Source organism: Pipistrellus kuhlii, unplaced genomic scaffold, assembly GCF_014108245.1.
Source record: "Pipistrellus kuhlii isolate mPipKuh1 unplaced genomic scaffold, mPipKuh1.p scaffold_m20_p_6, whole genome shotgun sequence".
Lineage (NCBI taxonomy): Eukaryota > Metazoa > Chordata > Mammalia > Chiroptera > Vespertilionidae > Pipistrellus > Pipistrellus kuhlii.
Genome location: NW_023425562.1, coordinates 7,476,688 through 7,495,280, shown reverse-complemented (window position 1 = coordinate 7,495,280; position 18,593 = coordinate 7,476,688). Strand labels below are relative to the sequence as shown.

Genomic DNA, 18,593 nt, shown 5'->3' with positions numbered 1-18,593 from the left:
AATGACACCAACATTTGATCTTTGTGTCCAGGGTCCCATGAGCCTACTTGCATATTGACAAATATAATAAAACCCTCCTTTTCTCTCCCCAGCCATTACAACACAAGCTAGCATGGAGTTTCGACGGAAGGGGTCACAAATGTCTACAGACACCATGGTTTCCAATCCTATGTTTGATGCAAGTGAATTTCCTGATAACTATGAAGCAGGAAGAGCTGAGGCTTGTGGGACACTGTGTAGGATTTTTTGTAGCAAGAAGACTGGAGAAGAGATTCTGCCAGCTTATTTATCCAGGTCTTAGAATTTTTTTTATTTTTTCATTTATGTAGTTTGGGTAGTGAAACTGTATTGTAGCATGCCTTGATAGGCTGAATTGATAAGTAAATGTTGGCTTGAAATACCTGAAAATGTCAGTAAGTAATCAAAATTTTGCTTGAAATCTTCAATTTTTACTTGCCTTATTAGATTTGGTAAAGGCCCTTAAGATCCTTTTAATTTTAGAACTATTATTCTATTTTAGCTGACTTATAATTATGGAGAGATTTGGAAGGATTATGATAATTTTTAAATTAATTTTAGCACAATACTAGACACTGTAGTATAGACACTGTAGATGGTTATAACATTTATGAACCATCTACAGTGGAGCTTAATTTCTTGAGTGAGCAAAGCCAGTTACAGAAGTTACAATGATCCAGTAGTAATAGGAAGTTGGTAGGAGAAAAGCACAAAGTGCTGTCACCATTCAGAGGAAGAAGCAGCATTCACTTACCCTGGGGGTTCACGAAAGAGTTACAGAGGATTGAAAGAATTACAGGGAGTTTAAAAAAAAAAAAAAAAAAAAAGATGAATATTATGAGCAAGTTGGGTAGGGTCATCTTATCCAAATTTATGACTTCAACAAATTTTTGTGAATGGCTCTGCCATCCATTCAGTTAGTTGCTCATGCCAGAAACTAGAAGTCATTTAGACTCCACTTCTTTTTGGGTATATCTTTTGTTGGTCAACCAACTCCTGCCTTCCTGCTATTTAATGCTCTTTCTGTTCTCTCCACTCCCAGCCATGACACTTTTAGGTCTTTTACATTTTTATGAAATTAACTTGAAATGGCCTATTTTTGTTGCCTGTCTCAACTAATTATTCGCACAGCTGCTGAAGTTATGTTAATATCAACAAGAGCATTCAGGTGTCTGTGTATCTGCTAGGTTCTTAGGAGAGAGGTTTAAATGGACTACCAGAGGGAACAAAGCATATAGATATAAAACAGAATGGTATATTCAGGATACTAATCCAGAGTATCTTTTTTTTTTTTAATATATTTTATTGATTTTTTTTTTTTTTACAGAGAAAAAAGGGATAGGGAAAGGTTTAGCGAGTTAGAAACATCACTGAGAGAGAAACATCCATCAGCTGCCTCCTGCACACCTCCTATTGGGTGCATGCCAGCAACCAAGGTACATGCCCTTGACTGGAATCGAACTTGGGACCTTTCAGTCCACAGGCTGATGCTCTATCCACTGAGCCAAACTGATTAGGGCAGGAGTATCTTCATGGGCTCTTAGTTTTAGGAGTATCTTAATAGGCTCTCAATATGACTTAAGCAAAAGGAAAATCATTTATGATAAACTAGTGCTATTTAATGCATTCTAAGGTCTGCAAATGCAGCAGGGCCTCATAACAGGCAGGAACCAGCATCTAGAAAGTGTTCAAGGACCAAAATGCGTTTTCCTTCTTTCTGAATTTTCTGTCTTCATGGTCTTCAAGAACTGCTTCATTGTTCTCTGCAGATCATTTTCTTATATCGCAGTATTCTTCTAAGTTCTCAGTTTCCCGTCCTTTGTCTAGGTGTCCAGCAGGGCCAGTTAGCATCTCTAAATCCTAATTTCAAATTCCTGAGAAAGAGCATCTGATTAATCAGGTGTCTACCTCTGGTCTAGTCATCTATAGCTGTGGGAGTGAGTCACATGGAATGCTGGCACTCCTTGTGTGGGAGGGGGAACATTTCTCAGGAGGGAGAATATTGGTTGGGGAGATTACACAAATGGTGGCAGCAGCAGGAAGGAAGAGGGTTATGGCCATGGCTTTCTATCAGGTCCATAAGACTGGATGGGACCAACCAAAAAAGCAGATTTGTGAGGGGCCAATGATGAGCTTAGTTTTGATTTTTGAAGTGCCTTTGAGGTGTTTATCAACAAGTATTTATGCCATATACTCTGCACAAGGATTACTGGAGTACATCAATAGACATGTCTTGCCCTCAGGTATCCAGTATACTTTTGGCTCTGGAGCACAGGTGGGAGGTATGGGGTAGAGACTGAGTCGATTATATGCAGTGGCTTAAGTAGTGTTTAAAACCAGGCTAGGGGAGAGACAGCTTACAAAATTATCTAAGGTTGGCAGCCTGAGGAACAGCATGACTGGAAGGCAGGTGGAGTAAGAGAATTTATTAAAGGCAATAACCACAGGGGTCAGAAGAATAAGGAGAGAAGTGAGTAATCAGAGGTTTGAGTGCTTTAAAAAGGCAGAGTCAGTTAAGACTTAGACATGTCTTCTGGTTTTAGCAATCAAGAGGCCTTTGTTTATTTGCTAATATGGTTTTAGTTTGGTTCTAGGGAGAAAAGATGGATTGAAATGTGTTGAGCAATGATCAGGAGGTGGGGAAACTGTTTTGGAAGAGTTTTGCAGAGAGGAAAAGGTGTGGCATAGTAGTAGAAGAGTATACCAGTATAGTTGCTCTTGAATGATGGAAGATTGAATGCTTAATTGATTGCAAGTTAGAGGAGCAGATTAAAAGTAAGGTATACTCAATGTAAGGTATACTTTAGGTATATTCCTATATGGAGTCTTGTATCATATTATGATGAATGCAGAATTGAATGAGGTTTCTTTCTTTGTCTTTCCCAAAATTATGGGTCATAGAGAAAAAGGCTCATTTTTCAATACAGTGTTTCCTCCAATTTATTGATAATTACTGCAGCTGTTTGCTTTGCTTTGGTTGTTTTATTTGTAGGCACCTGTAAATTTGAGTTGTAAGGCTTTAAAAGGTATAATAAACAATAATTTTTTTAATTAGGAAAGATAATTTGGTTCCTAGTGTTTTTTATTCAGAATTGTTCTTACTTCAGTCATACCTTTAAAAGGTTAGAAGTAGTGAATAGTGCAAAAAGACTTTAGGGTGAGTTTTGTAGAAAATATTAATAGTTATGGAAACAACTGACCAGCAGTTTGTTTAAAATTTTTTTCTTGCTTTCCTAGATTTTACATGCTTTTAATTCAAGGTTTGCAGATAAATGATTATGTGTGCCATCCTGTCTTGGCCAGCGTTATTCTAAACTCCCCTCCTTTGTTCTGCTGTGACTTGAAAGGGATTGATGTTGTGGTTCCTTACTTTATTTCAGCTCTTGAAACCATTTTGCCTGACAGGTAAGTTGTCATTCTATATTAGCATATCATTTGTTGGGTTTGGCCTGGTCTGTTTTGGTGGTTCCTTCCCAGTTTCCTAGTTTATTATGTCCAGTTGTCTTCATAGCCTAAGGAGATTCAGGCCACATTAAATGAGTATAGAATATCCAGACCCACCTCATCCCTGAGCTCCTTCAGTTCAGATTGGTCCATGGGCATGTTTAATCTTTCATGGCCTGGTTTGGAGGCGTAAGAGCAACTCCAGCCTAGAAGTCCTAAATTTTGTAGAGTAGGCCTTACATTTAAAATTAGACAATCAGATTCTAGTTTAATTCTGTAACAGCAGTTTAAAATGGACACACACATTATAAAATATAAATTTAGTGGAAAGTAGGTACTGCATTCTTTATGAAACCAGACCCAGGAACCCTAACCCTAACCCTAACCATTGTATTTGTGAAAAATTGGCTTAATGTGTATCTAAAAACATACTTTAGTTTGGAAATACTAATAGCAATTTTTTTTTTTTCAGAGAACTCTCCAAATTCAAAAACTATGTAAATCCAACAGAATTAAGAAGATCTTCCATTAATATTCTGCTTTCTTTGTTACCCCTCCCTCATCACTTTGGCACAGTCAAATCTGAGGTAATGTTTTATTAAATTTTTTAAAATATTCTGTGTTCTGTTTTGTGTGCAAATTCAAGTCAAATTATTTTTTTTAAAAATGGAACAGGAGCTTTTAAAAACATTTTTTAAAGAATTTTAGTGAATCGAAAGAGTTGATATGTTGTGGAAATTTCTTCTGTTAGCGAGCATGCCTCACCTACCATTTCAAGTGGTGATAGATTGGTGACATCTGATAACGTAGTATGCTGTTGAGTTAGCAACAGACTTAGCACTGTGGCTAATATTAAAAGTCTTGTTTGTTAGACTGATCTGCTCTTTGTCCACTGTATCAGTTTTTACATGGGCATAGTGTGTTGCAGCAATTAATGTTAAATATTATTTGTTTCTTCCGTAGGTGGTTCTGGAAGGAAAGTTTAGTAATGATGACAGCTCTTCTTTTGATAAACCAATAACTTTTTTGTCCTTGAAGTTGAGACTTGTGAATATACTAATAGGTGCCTTGCAAACGGAAACAGACCCCAACAACACTCAAATGATATTAGGTTTGTGTTCATACATTGTTTTTGTAAGTGAAAAACCAGATAATTTTTACCCAGACATGCTGGGGAAGCAGTGGTTGAGGATGGGAGGCTAAGTCTAATATAGCTCTACTTATTCTGAATCAGAAGCAGAATTTGTTTGCTTTTATATGTGAAAAAATGTAAAGGAGTGAGATGAGGTGAGAAGGGCATTTGGTTATCTTGGTAAGTCATTTTTGCTTAGTTTTATCTGTGTTCTTTGTTTTTCTCTTTCCATCTTTTCCTCCTCTCCTCTCTCTACCCTCTTCTCTTTCCCTCTCCTTCCTTCTGTTTCCTTTCCTCCCCCTTCTGTCTCTTCCTTTTGCTCATTGCGTGCATATGAAAGTATTTTGAGGTGGGTGTAATTCTGGAAGCTGTGTCAGAACTCTGCCAAGAGGAACACAAAGAGTAGCTGTGCTTCCTCCCTTTTTCCTTATTGTTTCCTACTATCTCCTAAATCATATTGCTTGCCTCTTAAGTGGCTCCTCATCACTATGGTCACTGGCATATTTTAAGTCCTCATTACTCATTTTAAATCCTCATTACTTTCAACTTGATTATTGCAACTCTTCCTTACTGTGCTTTCTGGCATTCATCTAAACAAGCCCATAGGGCAGAATTTGAATAGGTAGAAATGATGACAGTAGTGGTTGGAGTTAGTGCTCAGGAAGGATACTATGTTATAGTGTGAAGGTGAGATCAATAGAGAAGAGTAAATCCTTTCATTTTTGGAAAGGAGTTGAAGGAACAAAGGTTAAATCTCAATTTGAAAGACCCTTTAACTTGTATGGTTCTCTGTTTTAAGTTATTCAAATAACATATCACTTGAAATCAGATAATTTCTGTGGTTGGTTAGAGTATTTAGTTTTGCTTTCCCCTTGTTCTGAAGAACTCACTTATACATTCCAAGGAAGAATCAATTAGCATTCTTGCCATAGATTGGTAAAGCTGTGTCTGTTCTGTCTTTATTCATTGTGCACAAGAGTACTCTCTCACTGGGATGAGAAAGCAGTATGCTAGGCTCACCATCTTGTTTCTGTCCTAGCCTTTCTAGGGCTTTGAGTTCCTTGATGATAAATACATTATATTTTGAAGGCACTTTGCCTTCAGCATATATATCCATGGGCAAGCCCTGAAATTGAGATGTTAATGGTTGGTCTTTCATTAAAAAATATCTGATAATGGTCATTTTTATATAAAACAAGTTTGATCTTCAAATTTATTTTAGAAAAATGTTTTAAAACTTTGGGGACAGATCAGAATTAGAGCATTTTTATGGAGTATCTTTTCTGATCAGTCAACAGATTTATTGATAACTTTATGGAAATTTCAGGAACGCTCCATTAAAAATCATATTTCTGCTATCAATTGAGTTATTTTAGTATTCTTATCATGTATTTAAATAAAATGCTGGTTTTTTGTTTGTTTTTTGCTCTTGCAGGAGCAATGTTAAATATCGTTCAAGATTCAGCACTTTTAGAAGCCATTGGTTGCCAAATGGAAATGGTAAGATTACCACTTGTAATCTGTCAGAAACTAACTTCTGATTAAATTTCATTCTCAAATATCTGTCCTCATGATTTTTAAAGGCATTTGTTTGTAAATTCAGTTTATTGTTGCAGAAGGATTCTATTTTGAAATATCAGATATTTTGAGGCTTCCTACTTTTCAGTACCTCATCAACTATATCTCAGGTTCCTGGGATATACTGCATGAGAGAAATTCCAGATAACCCAGTCTTTATTGCTTAAAGCTCTTAACTTCTTTTGCTGTGCTGGTGAATTGGCTTGAATAATCTAGAAAAAGCCCCCTACTCCATAATTTCTTCTATCCCTAGTAGATACAGTGCTGGCTGTCAGCAAGTAGCTAGTTGACTTTCATCTCATCAGCTCTTGCAAGGCCCTCTAGATCAAAGTTTGAAGGCTCCCCAGAGCACCAATGCTCCTAGCTTTAAAAAGTTTTCCGGAGACTTCCCATGTCCCCTGCTTCTGTCTCCAAGATATGTGATTCCTATACCTGGAGTAGAGGCAGTGGAGTGCATAAATTAATAGAATACACTAGAATGGTGGATGTAGGATGGGTGATCAAATTATTATTAAGGATATTATATTCATGTCTCATTAGGTGGCTAATAATAATAAACTGATCTGGATATAATGAATTGTGTTTACATGGAAAAAATGAGGGAAATCTTTAACAGATATGTTTGTTAGCTCCTAAACATAGATAGTAGTTAATCTTTAACCATAGTATATTTATTTTTGTATTTTATGGTATAACTACATTTGAGAGTTACTGTCTGTTTGTGTTTTTTTTTTTTAAGATTGTATTCCTGTTCTGAAGTTTTGCTCGGGAGGCACTAGGGTATTTCTTGAACAATGCGGAGTATTTAGCTAGTGAAAATGAAAAAGGTCCTTGCCTGGCCCTTTGTAAATAGCACCAAAGAAGACCCAAGAATAGGCACCTGTAATCATCAGACTCTTCATAAACTTTCAGTCGATAGTGTCTATGCAAAAATATTACAGCAGTTTTAATCCCTTGCCACTTTTTATCTGTGTATCAGTTTGTGCTATTTAGTTGGCACATTTCATTTTATCAGTATGGCTTTTAATGATTGACCTCTATTTATACTAGTAAACTATGGCCATAGCCCTAAAATATTTGATTCGTTTTTATTTGACTAGGGTGGTGGAGAAAATAACCTCAAGAGTCATAGTCGCACTAACAGTGGTATTAGTTCAGCAAGTGGTGGAAGCACAGAGCCCACAACTCCTGATAGTGAAAGACCTGCTCAAGCTCTCCTAAGAGATTATGGTAAGCCATGTTTGTTTTTTTGAAATCCAAAGTTTATAGAATAACTTTTAATGTCTAGGTTATAAAACAAATTAGCAAAATATTTTTTATGATCATACTTTATGTATTTAAGCATAGTATTAGATAGGCTGTTAATATAAAGATTAAGAAAATGAGAATCTTATAAATTTAACTATGTAGCTTTTAATAGCTAGATTCTGGGTAGTTTTAGATTTTATAAATGATTATAATGGGTGGTCAGGAAACATTTCTAAATTCTGTACCAGATATTGGTAACACAGAGTCAAATAGGATGTGGCAGAGTCAGCCAGTACATCAGTTATTGCAGTGTATTTAGGATGTGTGGTGGGAAATACATGAGATGGGAATCCAGAGGAAAATCTCTGCCTTTGTACTTGAAACCTATATACCTTACTATATATCTGGCTAGATTTCTCAGTCACAAATTTTAAGTAAGAGTAAGGAAATAGTTGCCAGAAGAAACTCCTATTCAGTGGTGTCCTTTGCCCTGGATAATTACTTTATGGTTCTCGGAGTTTGTGGGTGCCTTTATGTTTTTATACACAAATAATAGTGTGTTGAATCTGTGAGTGTTAATCTAACTAGGTTGGAATGAAATTTAGATCCTTAGATGTGAGTTTAAATTTTTAATCATAAGTATCCTTGAGCATGTCAGATATAAGGCATTATGTAGATAGTAAACACATTTAAATACTACATTTATTTAAATTGTTGCCTTACTCATTATGCTCATGGGTTTAAGTATATTATAGGTGAAAAACTATTTATTTTTCATGCTTTCTAAAACACTTTTACACTAAAGAAATTTTTGCATTGTATGTGTTCTAATATAAGTGTTTGAAGTGGTTATTGTTTGTTTCAGCATTTTGAACTGGTGTTAGTGAAGTCTGCTTGTAATGTTGTAAAATATTTTTTACTAAGAAATCCAGATTTGTGTTAGTGTCGCATGAATGTGTCTCTTTAATGATCATTCCTTTTTCTGTTGTCACTGCCCACTTTCTGATAGGATCGACAGGTATAATGTCCCTAAAGCTTCCTTTATCAATTTAATTCAATTTAATTTATTATCAGCTTAGTAGTAGTTGCTTTTAAATATAGAATTGGAGGCCAAATAAAAACACAATCACTTGGTTATTTAATTTTTTTAGAAGTATCAAAGTATTCTTGAGTTAACTGTTACAATGTGTTTAAAAAGCAAATGCATGTGATTTTTGATGGCTTAACCCCTGAAAATAATTTTAGTAGATGCTTTAGGATAATTCCCTAGTATCTGAGAAGATTCTGAGATTTGAATTTTTCCCTCTATATAAAATTTCAAGGAAATAATTGATAGCCTTTCATTGTTTTGTTTTGTTTTTGAAAATGTAACTCTGTGAGTTAATGTAGAAATTTAAAATTTTATATTGTTATAAGAATAATATTGAAATTATTAAATCCCAGTGGATGTCTATATGAAAGTACCTGAGCTGGGAACTAGAAGCTGCTCTTGTCCAGTGTGTGTGCCCTGTGCACTGTTTTTCAGTCAGGCCAGTGGGGCGGGGAGCCTAGCACTGTGTGGGTGCCCATCGTGCTCACTGTGGCTGCTTGGTCTGTGCCTGATGGAATGCTATGCTTCTCGTTACTAATGCTTAGTTGTTTTCCCTCCCTGTGGGGTGTGGCATTGGGGTTATATCCTAGCTCTTAATACAGATTCAGCTGCTGGGCTACTGATTCGCAGCATTCATCTCGTCACCCAAAGACTCAACTCCCAGTGGCGACCAGACATGAGCATATCATTGGCAGCTCTGGAGCTCCTTTCTGGTTTGGCAAAGGTGAGAAGGACAGTCCTTTAATGTTAGCCCAGCAGCCTAGAACCATGGCTCTATATTCTGTATATCCTGACGCCTTGAGTGTGGGTATCACAGTGTTCGTTCATACTCAAACATAGTTTATATTCAAAGTGTGCAAGAGTGAGCCTCCAAGTGAGATTTTACAAAATGAACTTCACTTTTTTTTTACTTAGTATTTTTTATACTATTTTAAAATCTGCAGCGTGGCATTTTGTGCCATTATAGAATAGGATCACTTAATTTTAATAAATACAGATTTGGTAAAGGAAGAGTGATTCTTCTAAAATACTATGCCATTTTGGACTGTAACTCTTCCATCTTCCATTATCAGAGACAGGTGAAAACTGGCTAGACTTTTACTTTCACAGCTATTCAATTTTGTGGAACCTTAGAGTTGGATGGCCATTTGCACTTCTCTAAGTATTTTCTTTTTTATTGAAGTGAAATTTATAAAATTAACCATTTGAAGTTGAAGAATTAAGTGGCTGTTTAGTACATTTGTAATGTTTAACCGCCACCTCTATCTAGTTCCAAAACATTTCATCACCCCAAAAAGAAAATCCATACTCAATAGCATTTGCTTTCTGAGCTCCCCTCTCCACAATCTCTGATGACCACCAGTCTCTATGGATTTACCTATTCTGGACACTTCAAATAAATTAAATCACACAATATGTGATCTTTTGTGCCTGGCCTCCTTTACTTAACATGTTTTTGAGGTTCATTTATGTTATAGAATATGCTAAAATTTCATTTCCTTTATGGCTGCATAATATTCCATTGTATTTATATGTACCAGTTTGTCTACTCATTTATTTGTTGAGGCACATTTGAGCTGTTATGAATAGTGCTGCTATGAACATGCATGTACATTCATTTGTTTGAATACCAATTTTCAGTTATGTTGGGTATATACCTGGTAGTTGAATTCCTGGGTTATATGGTAATTCTGTATTTAACTTTTTGGGGAGCTGCCAAATGGTTTTCCACAGAGATGTATGGGGTTCTAGTTTTTCCACATCCTCACTCATCATCTAAGTGTTTTCTTTTATGTAAAACCGGCAGGATTATCTTGTGTATAATAATTCCTTGTGTTGTGAAGATCAAATGAAATGAGAGAAAATATATAAAACACTTTGTGAAAAAAAGGGTGATATACAGATACTGTCTGAGATGATAAAGTTCATACCCTTGTTTTACAGATGTGGGGACAGGTGGCAAAGGTTGTGATTTACCTAAGTCCTGAGAAACAAAATGGGCTAGAAAACCTAAGGTGTTCTTACCACCACTTAGAGATTACCTCAAAGATTTTCAGAGTTAGGTGTAATGGCCATAGTGTCGTGAGGAACAGTTACTGATGTAGAAAGTAAGACTATCCATTCATGAGACTTGCAGGACCACACTATCTTTGAGGGCAAGCTACTGTTTTCTGTAACATTGTGGATAAATCTTAAAATAATTATGGTAGTTAACTTTTAGTGACAGCAGATCAGCAGTCATCTAGAGAGGAGGATAAAGGGAGCCAGAGGGATTACAAACTACATGAGATTTTGGGGATGATGGATATATCCACTATCTTGATTGTGGTGATAGTTCACAGATACATACTTAAGCTAAAATTTATCAAAGTGTACACTTTAAATATGTCTAGTTTACTGTATATTAATTATACCTCTGGACAGCTGCACAGAACTTTGTAGCAGGTAGAACATCATTGTAGGATTGGATTAGAGGGTTCAAAAAAGGTATACATGTTCTGTTGCCAACTATTCTTTTGATCTCTGGCAATGGTGAGTAGATGCATCCTAAGAGTTTAGGTTTTAGGGCATGAAGAAGTATATTAAAATGAAGTACTATTTTAAGATTTTAAAAATGCCCTCTGTTTTTATATAGATTATTATAATACCTCTGAAATAGTTTAGAAGCGAGGTTTCCTGTGGTGTGTTAGATTCTCAGAAAGGCCAGGCCTCAGTCCAGATGCTTTAAAATTGGTATAATGGTTTCTGGCTAACTGTGTTCCCCATATGAATATGCTCAGGTGAAGGTGATGGTTGATTCCGGAGACCGGAAGCGAGCCATCAGTTCTGTGTGCAGCTACATTGTGTACCAATGTAGTCGGCCAGCTCCTCATCACTCCCGAGACCTGCACTCCATGATAGTGGCAGCTTTTCAGTGTCTCTGTGTCTGGCTGACGGAGCATCCTGATATGCTTGATGAAAAGGTTAGTTTGCTATATCTTAAACAGTAAATAGAAATAAAATGTATGTTGGGGAAATAGCATTTAAAAGAGATTATGTAAATGTAAGTACTATATTGCATACTTTAAACTGAATATACTTGTTATATTTCAGAACATTTATCCTTTTGAGCACAATTCAAAAACTGTCATACATATATTTGGTTGCAAATGAACCCATAGAGAAATTCTATTAAAACATGAGGACTTGCCCTGACCAGTTTGGCTCAGTGGATAGAGTGTCAGCCTGCGGACTCAAGGGTCCCAGGTTTGATTCTGGTCAAGGGCATGTACCTTGGTTGTAGGCCCATCCCCAGTGGGGGATGTGCAGGAGGCAGCTGATTGATGTTTCTCTCTCATCAATGTTTCTGGCTCTCCCTTCCTCTTTGTAAAAAAAAATATATATATATATATTTTTAAAAAAGATGAGGACTTGACTCATTTACTTGAGTTGTTCTTTTTTTTTTTTTTTCCCTCTCCTAAGGATATTTTTTCAATGATTTTTAGAAAGAGTGGAAGGGAGGGGGAGAGACAGAGAGATAAAAACATCAATGTGAGAGAGACACATCTATAGGTTGCCTCCCACACATGCCCTGACCATGGTCAGGGATCAAGCCTACAATTGAGGTACATGCCCTTGATCAGAATTGAACCTGAGTCCCTTAGTCATTGTCTCAATGCTCTATCCACTGAGCCAAACTGGCTAGGGTGGGAATGTTCTTTCTTAAAAGGGTGAGAGCTTTGAGATGGCTAGAAGGAACTTTGGTAACCCATTACCAAACCAAGAAAGGTAGTTGATAGCCAGGCTGCCAACCTAAAGCAAGGCTGGTCTGTAAAGGTTGCTTGTATCTAAAAATTTTATTTCACACATGTTTCCCTACTTTTGTGGGGGCACATTATTCTGTGTAATATTTTTCTTATGGGGAGGCAGGCAGTTAGAGTGAATTTACAGTGAAAATAAAAGAAATATCAAGCATAGTAGATATTTATTTAGAACCTTATACAGTTTAAACATAATTCTGTTTATTAAATCTTAGTCATTTTCATTAAGGCTTCTAAAGTTATGATACCAGAAATTGCTTAAAACTGTCAATAATTGATGAACTTCCCTTTGGATATCCTAGCATGTTTTACCACATGTGTCAAACACAAGGCCCTCGGGCCAAATCCGTCCCGCCAGGCCTTGCAATGTGGCCCGCACCGCGCTGTCATCACTGCACTCCGCTGCGTTTCCATCATAATGACAGTTTATGACTGTTCAGTAAACCATTCGGCCCGCGATTTAGGCTGGATTTTAGATTTTGGCCCCTTCTCTGATTGAGTTCGACACCTCTATTTTAAACCATCCAGGTTTAATAGATTACAGTGACATTTCTTTCATTTGGGCTCTCATGATTTATATAGTCTGAGGTAATTTTGAACTATGACTAATAAAATTGAATTGAATTTATCATTACTATCTTAACTCTGAACACTCAAATTTATTTATTTAAAAAAATATGAAATTTATATACACCTATTGAAGAAAATGAGAAAAAAACTAGAGCCTCACTACCAGAATATAACCACTATTAACAGTTGATATGTTTCCTTGTCTTATAAGATAGGTGTATTATCAAAGTTGATTTGCCTTTCCTGCTTCTAGGACTGTCTTAAGGAAGTACTGGAGATTGTGGAACTGGGTATTTCAGGAAGTAAGTCCAAGAGCAGTGAGCAAGAGGTCAAGTACAAAGGAGATAAGGAGCCAAACCCTGCTTCTATGAGGGTAAAGGATGCTGCTGAAGCCACCCTAACATGGTATGAAAGTGACTGCATAGGGAATATGCTTAGAAATTTATTGGGGTTAGCTATAATCCTTGTTTTCTTTCCTCCTCGGTTTTTTAGCATTAAGTTGTACAACCGCTTTAGGATACGTTTTCTACAGAAATAAACTAGGAAATAAAATGTCTTTTTTTTTTTGCACGGAAAGAAACCAAGAACATGGGCCTGAGAGTTTAGGTCTTTTTTTTTCTTCCCTATGTTGATTGACATTAATTCAGGTCATACCATATTAGAGTTGGAAAGGATCTTGGGAGAGCTTAATTCCATCTCCTGACTTGATGGATGCATCCAGAGACAGGATCTGTCTGGGTCACACTGTCAGGTCTCTTGCTTTCTAGCTCAGTGGTCTGTATTCTCTGTTACACCATTTATATTATATATTAAAGATTCATTTATCCAAGTTTTATGAACTAGTAATAGGATCACAATGAAAAATCATATTTACCACCCTCAGAGAGCTTCTTATCCACTAGGGAAGGAAAGATAAAAACACAAGTAGCTGTACTATTACATAGACAATAAGTGCTCAAAGAGAAGGAAGTACAAATAAAATGCTGGGGAGTTGGAAGGAGGAAATGAATATTTTCAGATATGGGCAAATCGAAGTAAGATTCCTGGGGAAAATGACATTGGACCTAACTTTTAGAGGATTAGTAACGTTTGAGCTGTAAGCCAGACTCCAGTTTGGGTACGTCAGCAAGAGAAGATTCCTGTTCAGTATTTTAGTAGTGAAGGAATAGAGATAGGTTGGTAAAAGTAGCAGAAAGAGTTGAGAGAGTTTGTATTTGGCTGATAAGTGATGAAAGTAGAAGGATGTAAAGAAGGCAGTTTAGGCACATTTATGAACTGTGAGGAAGAGGTAAGTGTAGAAAATTAGGTTGAATCAGTACAGATGGAAAGATGGTGCTTACCACAGTATAAATGTAGATGAAGACCCAGACAAAGATAAAAGCAGGAAGGAGCAATGTCAAGTCAGTTTGGGTTGGCTCATCTTGGGCTTAGTAATGTGGTAGATAAGAATGCTTGAATATAGGCACATAAATCAGCCCTTACCAAGATCTCAGAATCTTTTGAGTTCAGTGGTGTGTTGGTAACTTATATAGAATAAATAGGATTTATTTCTGTTTCTCAGGGGCTTAGAGCATTCAGTAGTTTTAGAAGTATGCTCGCTTTAGTCCTGTTACTGTTCTAATGCTGACTTTGTGAAAGTTTGGCTAATAGCTAGAAAATCAGAAAAATATGAATGAGGACTAGAAATAATGAACATTGCAAGAGAAGACCACAGTTGAGATTGCCTGGATGGGTTTCCCCCCTTGATGTACCAATAGAAACAGATTTAAAAGCATTATAAAAGAAGAAAGCCCTGGGATGCCACTCTCGAACCTAGTCTTGTCTCTACTGGCAGCTTTTCCAACAGTATCTCTCGTTTCCCATCTTGAAGAGTGCCTTGAATGGTACTATCATCATGAAATGTGTCCAAAACCAAATTTCTCTGTTCCTTTACAGCTACAGCTTTAGGTACCTGTCACTGCTGTTTCCCAGTTATACACACAGAACTTTGGCTTTTTTTCTTATTTACATGTCATTCCCCATATGAAGCTAGTGACTGAGTCCAATAAACTTTACTTTCAAAAGTGTTTCCTCCATTTCCTCTCACCTCAGATAGCATCTTGGTTGAGACCCTTTCTTCTTGCCTGATTTTCCTGTTTTCAATCTCTTCTCTATCTGGTTCATTTTGCATTCTATTGCTGAACTTCTTATTCTGCTGCTGGAGTGATAGAAAACTGAATATTCTGTGAATGCTGCAGTCTGGTTTTCAAGGATCTCCTTATTCTTTCCCCACTTGAACTGTCTGATCTTTCCCAGCACATCCGTTTTGCCATGAAAGCCACTCATGGCCGTGACAGAGCAAACTCATACCTGTTTATATACGACCCCTGGTTTTCAGGACTTCCCTCTTCTCTAGGCCACATCTTTCATTGTTCAGTGCTCACCTCAAATCTAGCTACCTCCATGGGACCTTCTTTGGTTGTTCTGCCTCTGCGTGATGACTTTCCTGTACCTGGATGCTCATTCAGTCTGACCCTGCTATAGAGCATGGAATTTCATACCTGGTTATGTTTGATGCATGCCAGTGTTCTTCATACCGTGCTCAGTGCTGAGCACACAGTAGACAATTATGGAATATAGATTGCCCGCTTGTATTCCAGCCCCCTCCCCCCTTGGTGTACTAATATAAATCCAGAATTAGGGCTCTTGGGAGTCATTTCAGCAGACCCTCTGCTTAAGTCACTTTAAGACAGACTTGTTATTTAGCTTCTGATTCTGGGATATCTGACCCCCAAGTTTACCCATTTCATTTTAATTGTTAAAAACCTGATGTTTACATTGAACTGAAATCTCTCCCACTTTAACTTCTGCTCATTGGTTCTGATTCAAAGTTTTTTTCTAAACAGTATGTCTGAAAGACAAGGTTCGTTTTCTGGTTCATTTCTGCCAGTACTTTCAGCTATTTTTTATATGAGAGGGGAACCAAGTACCTTTGTCATCCTGGTCATTCTCATTTGAATGGTGTAGGTTTGACTATGCACTTCTTAAAGGTCATTTGCTGAGTATAATATGCTAGATGTGAACTAATATTTTAGACTGCAAAATATTATATTTTCATTTAAATGTACTTGGAGACTACATTGGATTTTTGGTAACCTATTGATTTGCATTAATTCTGCAAAATCTTTAGAGTCTTTCATCTGTTTGAGGGCATATGGATGTACAGAATTTTATATTTAAACCTGAAATTTTTTTCCTGTAAGGTTTGCTTTATTTATTTAGTTAGTTAGTTATTTTAGTCCTTTATGATTCTTTTGAATTTCAGCTTTGATATATTAACTCTGCAGCTCAACTTTTGGTCAACTACAGATTTAATGAGCCTACCTTGTGTGTCCTAATCAAAGACTGATAAAAATATTGAAGGAAGGTAAACTCACAAAGCACATCATAGGAAATTTTTCTTCAGGTTCACAGGTATTTTAAAATCTTATCTGTAGGTTTATCATGGTACACTCAAATACTCTTATGTCTTGATTTCAAGATATGTCTCTGCCTTTCCAGTTTAGTCACCATCAAGAAGAGAAAATGTGGTTAGGCTGGTGAGATTTGATCTTAGTAACCTATTCCCTGGTGAGCAACCTATTTGATAATGTCTTAGAACCTTGCATAGAACACAAGCAAGCTCACACGATTCATATGCTTTGTGACAGCCATCTTTGTCTCGTTTTAGAAAACCAAAGCCACATGTTCCCATTACTGGTATGTTATCTATAATCCAAAATCCTTAGGCTTGATCCATCATGAAATTTTCCTGGTCCTTGAAATTCTTAGTCCTCCTCTAAGGAAGAGAGAAAATAGAAGGAAAAAAACATATGAGCAATGTTGCCTTTCGTTATAAAAAATGTTTGAGTTCAATCATTAGAATTAAAGAAAAAGGGAGATGCCACTCAAGCTGAGGACTGAGATGATAAAAGTGGTGTTGGGAGGATATTACCTTTCTAAATGAGTTGCATATGAAAAGTCAGGTAATAATACTAGGACCACAAGATAAAATCTTACGTTTTCATTACAAGATAAGTTCTATCTGTGCTTCAATTTCTTCATTATAAAATGGGAATCATAGTGCTATCTATCTCATAGGGTTGCTAACTAAATAAAATGTGTGAAGTGTTTAGATCAGGGCCTGGCACATAGTGAGTGCTATGTATGTTATTTGTTGAATGAATGCAAAAATTTCTATGAATATAAACATTTCTGAATGTTAAGGCCTGATCAGTTAAATTCCAATGACCAAATCAGTTCTTTTATATATTCTCATTTGATAATTATAGCAGTTTTGCAAATTGTAACTATTAATGCATCAAGTTTCTTATCTGGAAAAAGGATAATATCTACTCTGCTCTTTTAATGTTCACTTATCTCTTCTGAGCCAGAGTTTCCTCATCTGAAAAGTTGAGGGGATTTGGTTTATCCTTTTCTAGCTGTAGAATACTTTCGCTAGCATAATTTTGAAAGCTGGAACACACAAAATTTTTAATGTATCTTTATCTTTAGCTGCTTTGGAAGTATGATTGTGATTAGGTTCCCTGGGTAGCAAACTCAGAGAGAGAAATTTACTTGCAAAAAAGTGTATTGGAAAGTGCTCTCAGGATCACCCCCTATGAGGGAGTGAAGGGAGTGAAGGAATATTACATAGGGAAGAACTAAACTGTGATGCCGTTACCACAAAGAGATCTGGAACTGAGTTGGCCCTTCAGAGTTCTCTGAAGTTGGGGCAAGGGGGCTGACACTTTGTACCCCTGCATCAGCCATTCATTGGATATGGACTGTCCCAGGAGGTAGCTGTGATCTTAGGTGAGGTGATTCTTATTGGCCAAGGGCACCTCTTGGGAAGGGATTAGCTGAAAGTTGTGACCACCATCTTCCTGCAACTAGGGGAGTGAATCTTTCAGTGGAGGCGGCAATCTGGACAGCACATGAAGGCATCCACCACAAGCAGTAAATTGACCTGTGAAGTGGAAGCATGCTGGGTCAATTAAAATCAAAAGTGCAGAAGGACACATTGATACATGAGGTAAACTTAAGATTTTGCTTTGGAATTAACTGTTATCTTTTGTATTCTCCATAGTATTATGCAGTTGCTTGGCGCATTTCCTTCACCTAGTGGTCCTGCCTCTCCTTGTAGTCTGGTGAATGAGACCACTTTGATTAAATACTCCAGGCTGCCAACCATAAACAAGCATAGCTTCCGGTACTTTGTCTTGGATAACAGTGTCATCCTGGCAATGCTGGAGCAGCCTCTTGGAAATGAACAGAGTAAGTTTCAGCACTTTTGGCTTTCTCCACTGCTGTATCATCATGTCCGCTAGTATGAGCAAGCTATTTCCTTCAGGGAAGGAAAGACTGCAAATTCTGAATGATTGTGCATTTGTCAAGAAGATGTCTAGCTGTGGGATAACAGTAAGTGAAAAATGGAAGGTCAGAAAATGGAATATACTATTATATAGAATATTTTAGAGACCCTTACTATGTATCTGAAAAATCAGAGAAGAGCTCTATAGTTTTATAAAATGTTTATTTTAGTGGGCCATTTCTGTTATTTTTTTTTTACTGTGTTTAAAAATCATTATTACTTTTCCTTTCTTCTTGAACTTTAGATCCTGCCCCACTCCACAGTGTTCTATTTCAGTCACTGGTATCACCTTAAGAGGGAAATTTGAAGAGTCATCTTTGT

At 36.8% G+C, this 18,593-nt stretch overlaps 1 protein-coding gene across 7 annotated transcripts in view; it reads left to right on the top strand.

Annotated features, from left to right (window-relative positions):
• RALGAPB (Ral GTPase activating protein non-catalytic subunit beta) overlaps positions 1-18,593 on the top strand; it is a 70,508-nt gene that overhangs the window by 27,387 nt on the left and 24,528 nt on the right. For 4 of the 7 annotated variants that reach the window (XM_036417608.2, XM_036417606.2, XM_036417611.2 and 1 more), the window contains 10 exons: positions 93-294; positions 3,256-3,423; positions 3,935-4,049; positions 4,426-4,573; positions 6,030-6,094; positions 7,273-7,402; positions 9,101-9,234; positions 11,291-11,473; positions 13,134-13,285; positions 17,988-18,175. In XM_036417608.2, coding sequence (XP_036273501.1) covers positions 93-294; positions 3,256-3,423; positions 3,935-4,049; positions 4,426-4,573; positions 6,030-6,094; positions 7,273-7,402; positions 9,101-9,234; positions 11,291-11,473; positions 13,134-13,285; positions 17,988-18,175 — 1,485 coding nt within the window. The remainder of the gene's footprint in view (positions 1-92; positions 295-3,255; positions 3,424-3,934; positions 4,050-4,425; positions 4,574-6,029; positions 6,095-7,272; positions 7,403-9,100; positions 9,235-11,290; positions 11,474-13,133; positions 13,286-17,987; positions 18,176-18,593) is intronic. The other 3 variants (XM_036417609.2, XM_036417607.2, XM_036417610.2) reach the window with 2 other exon arrangements.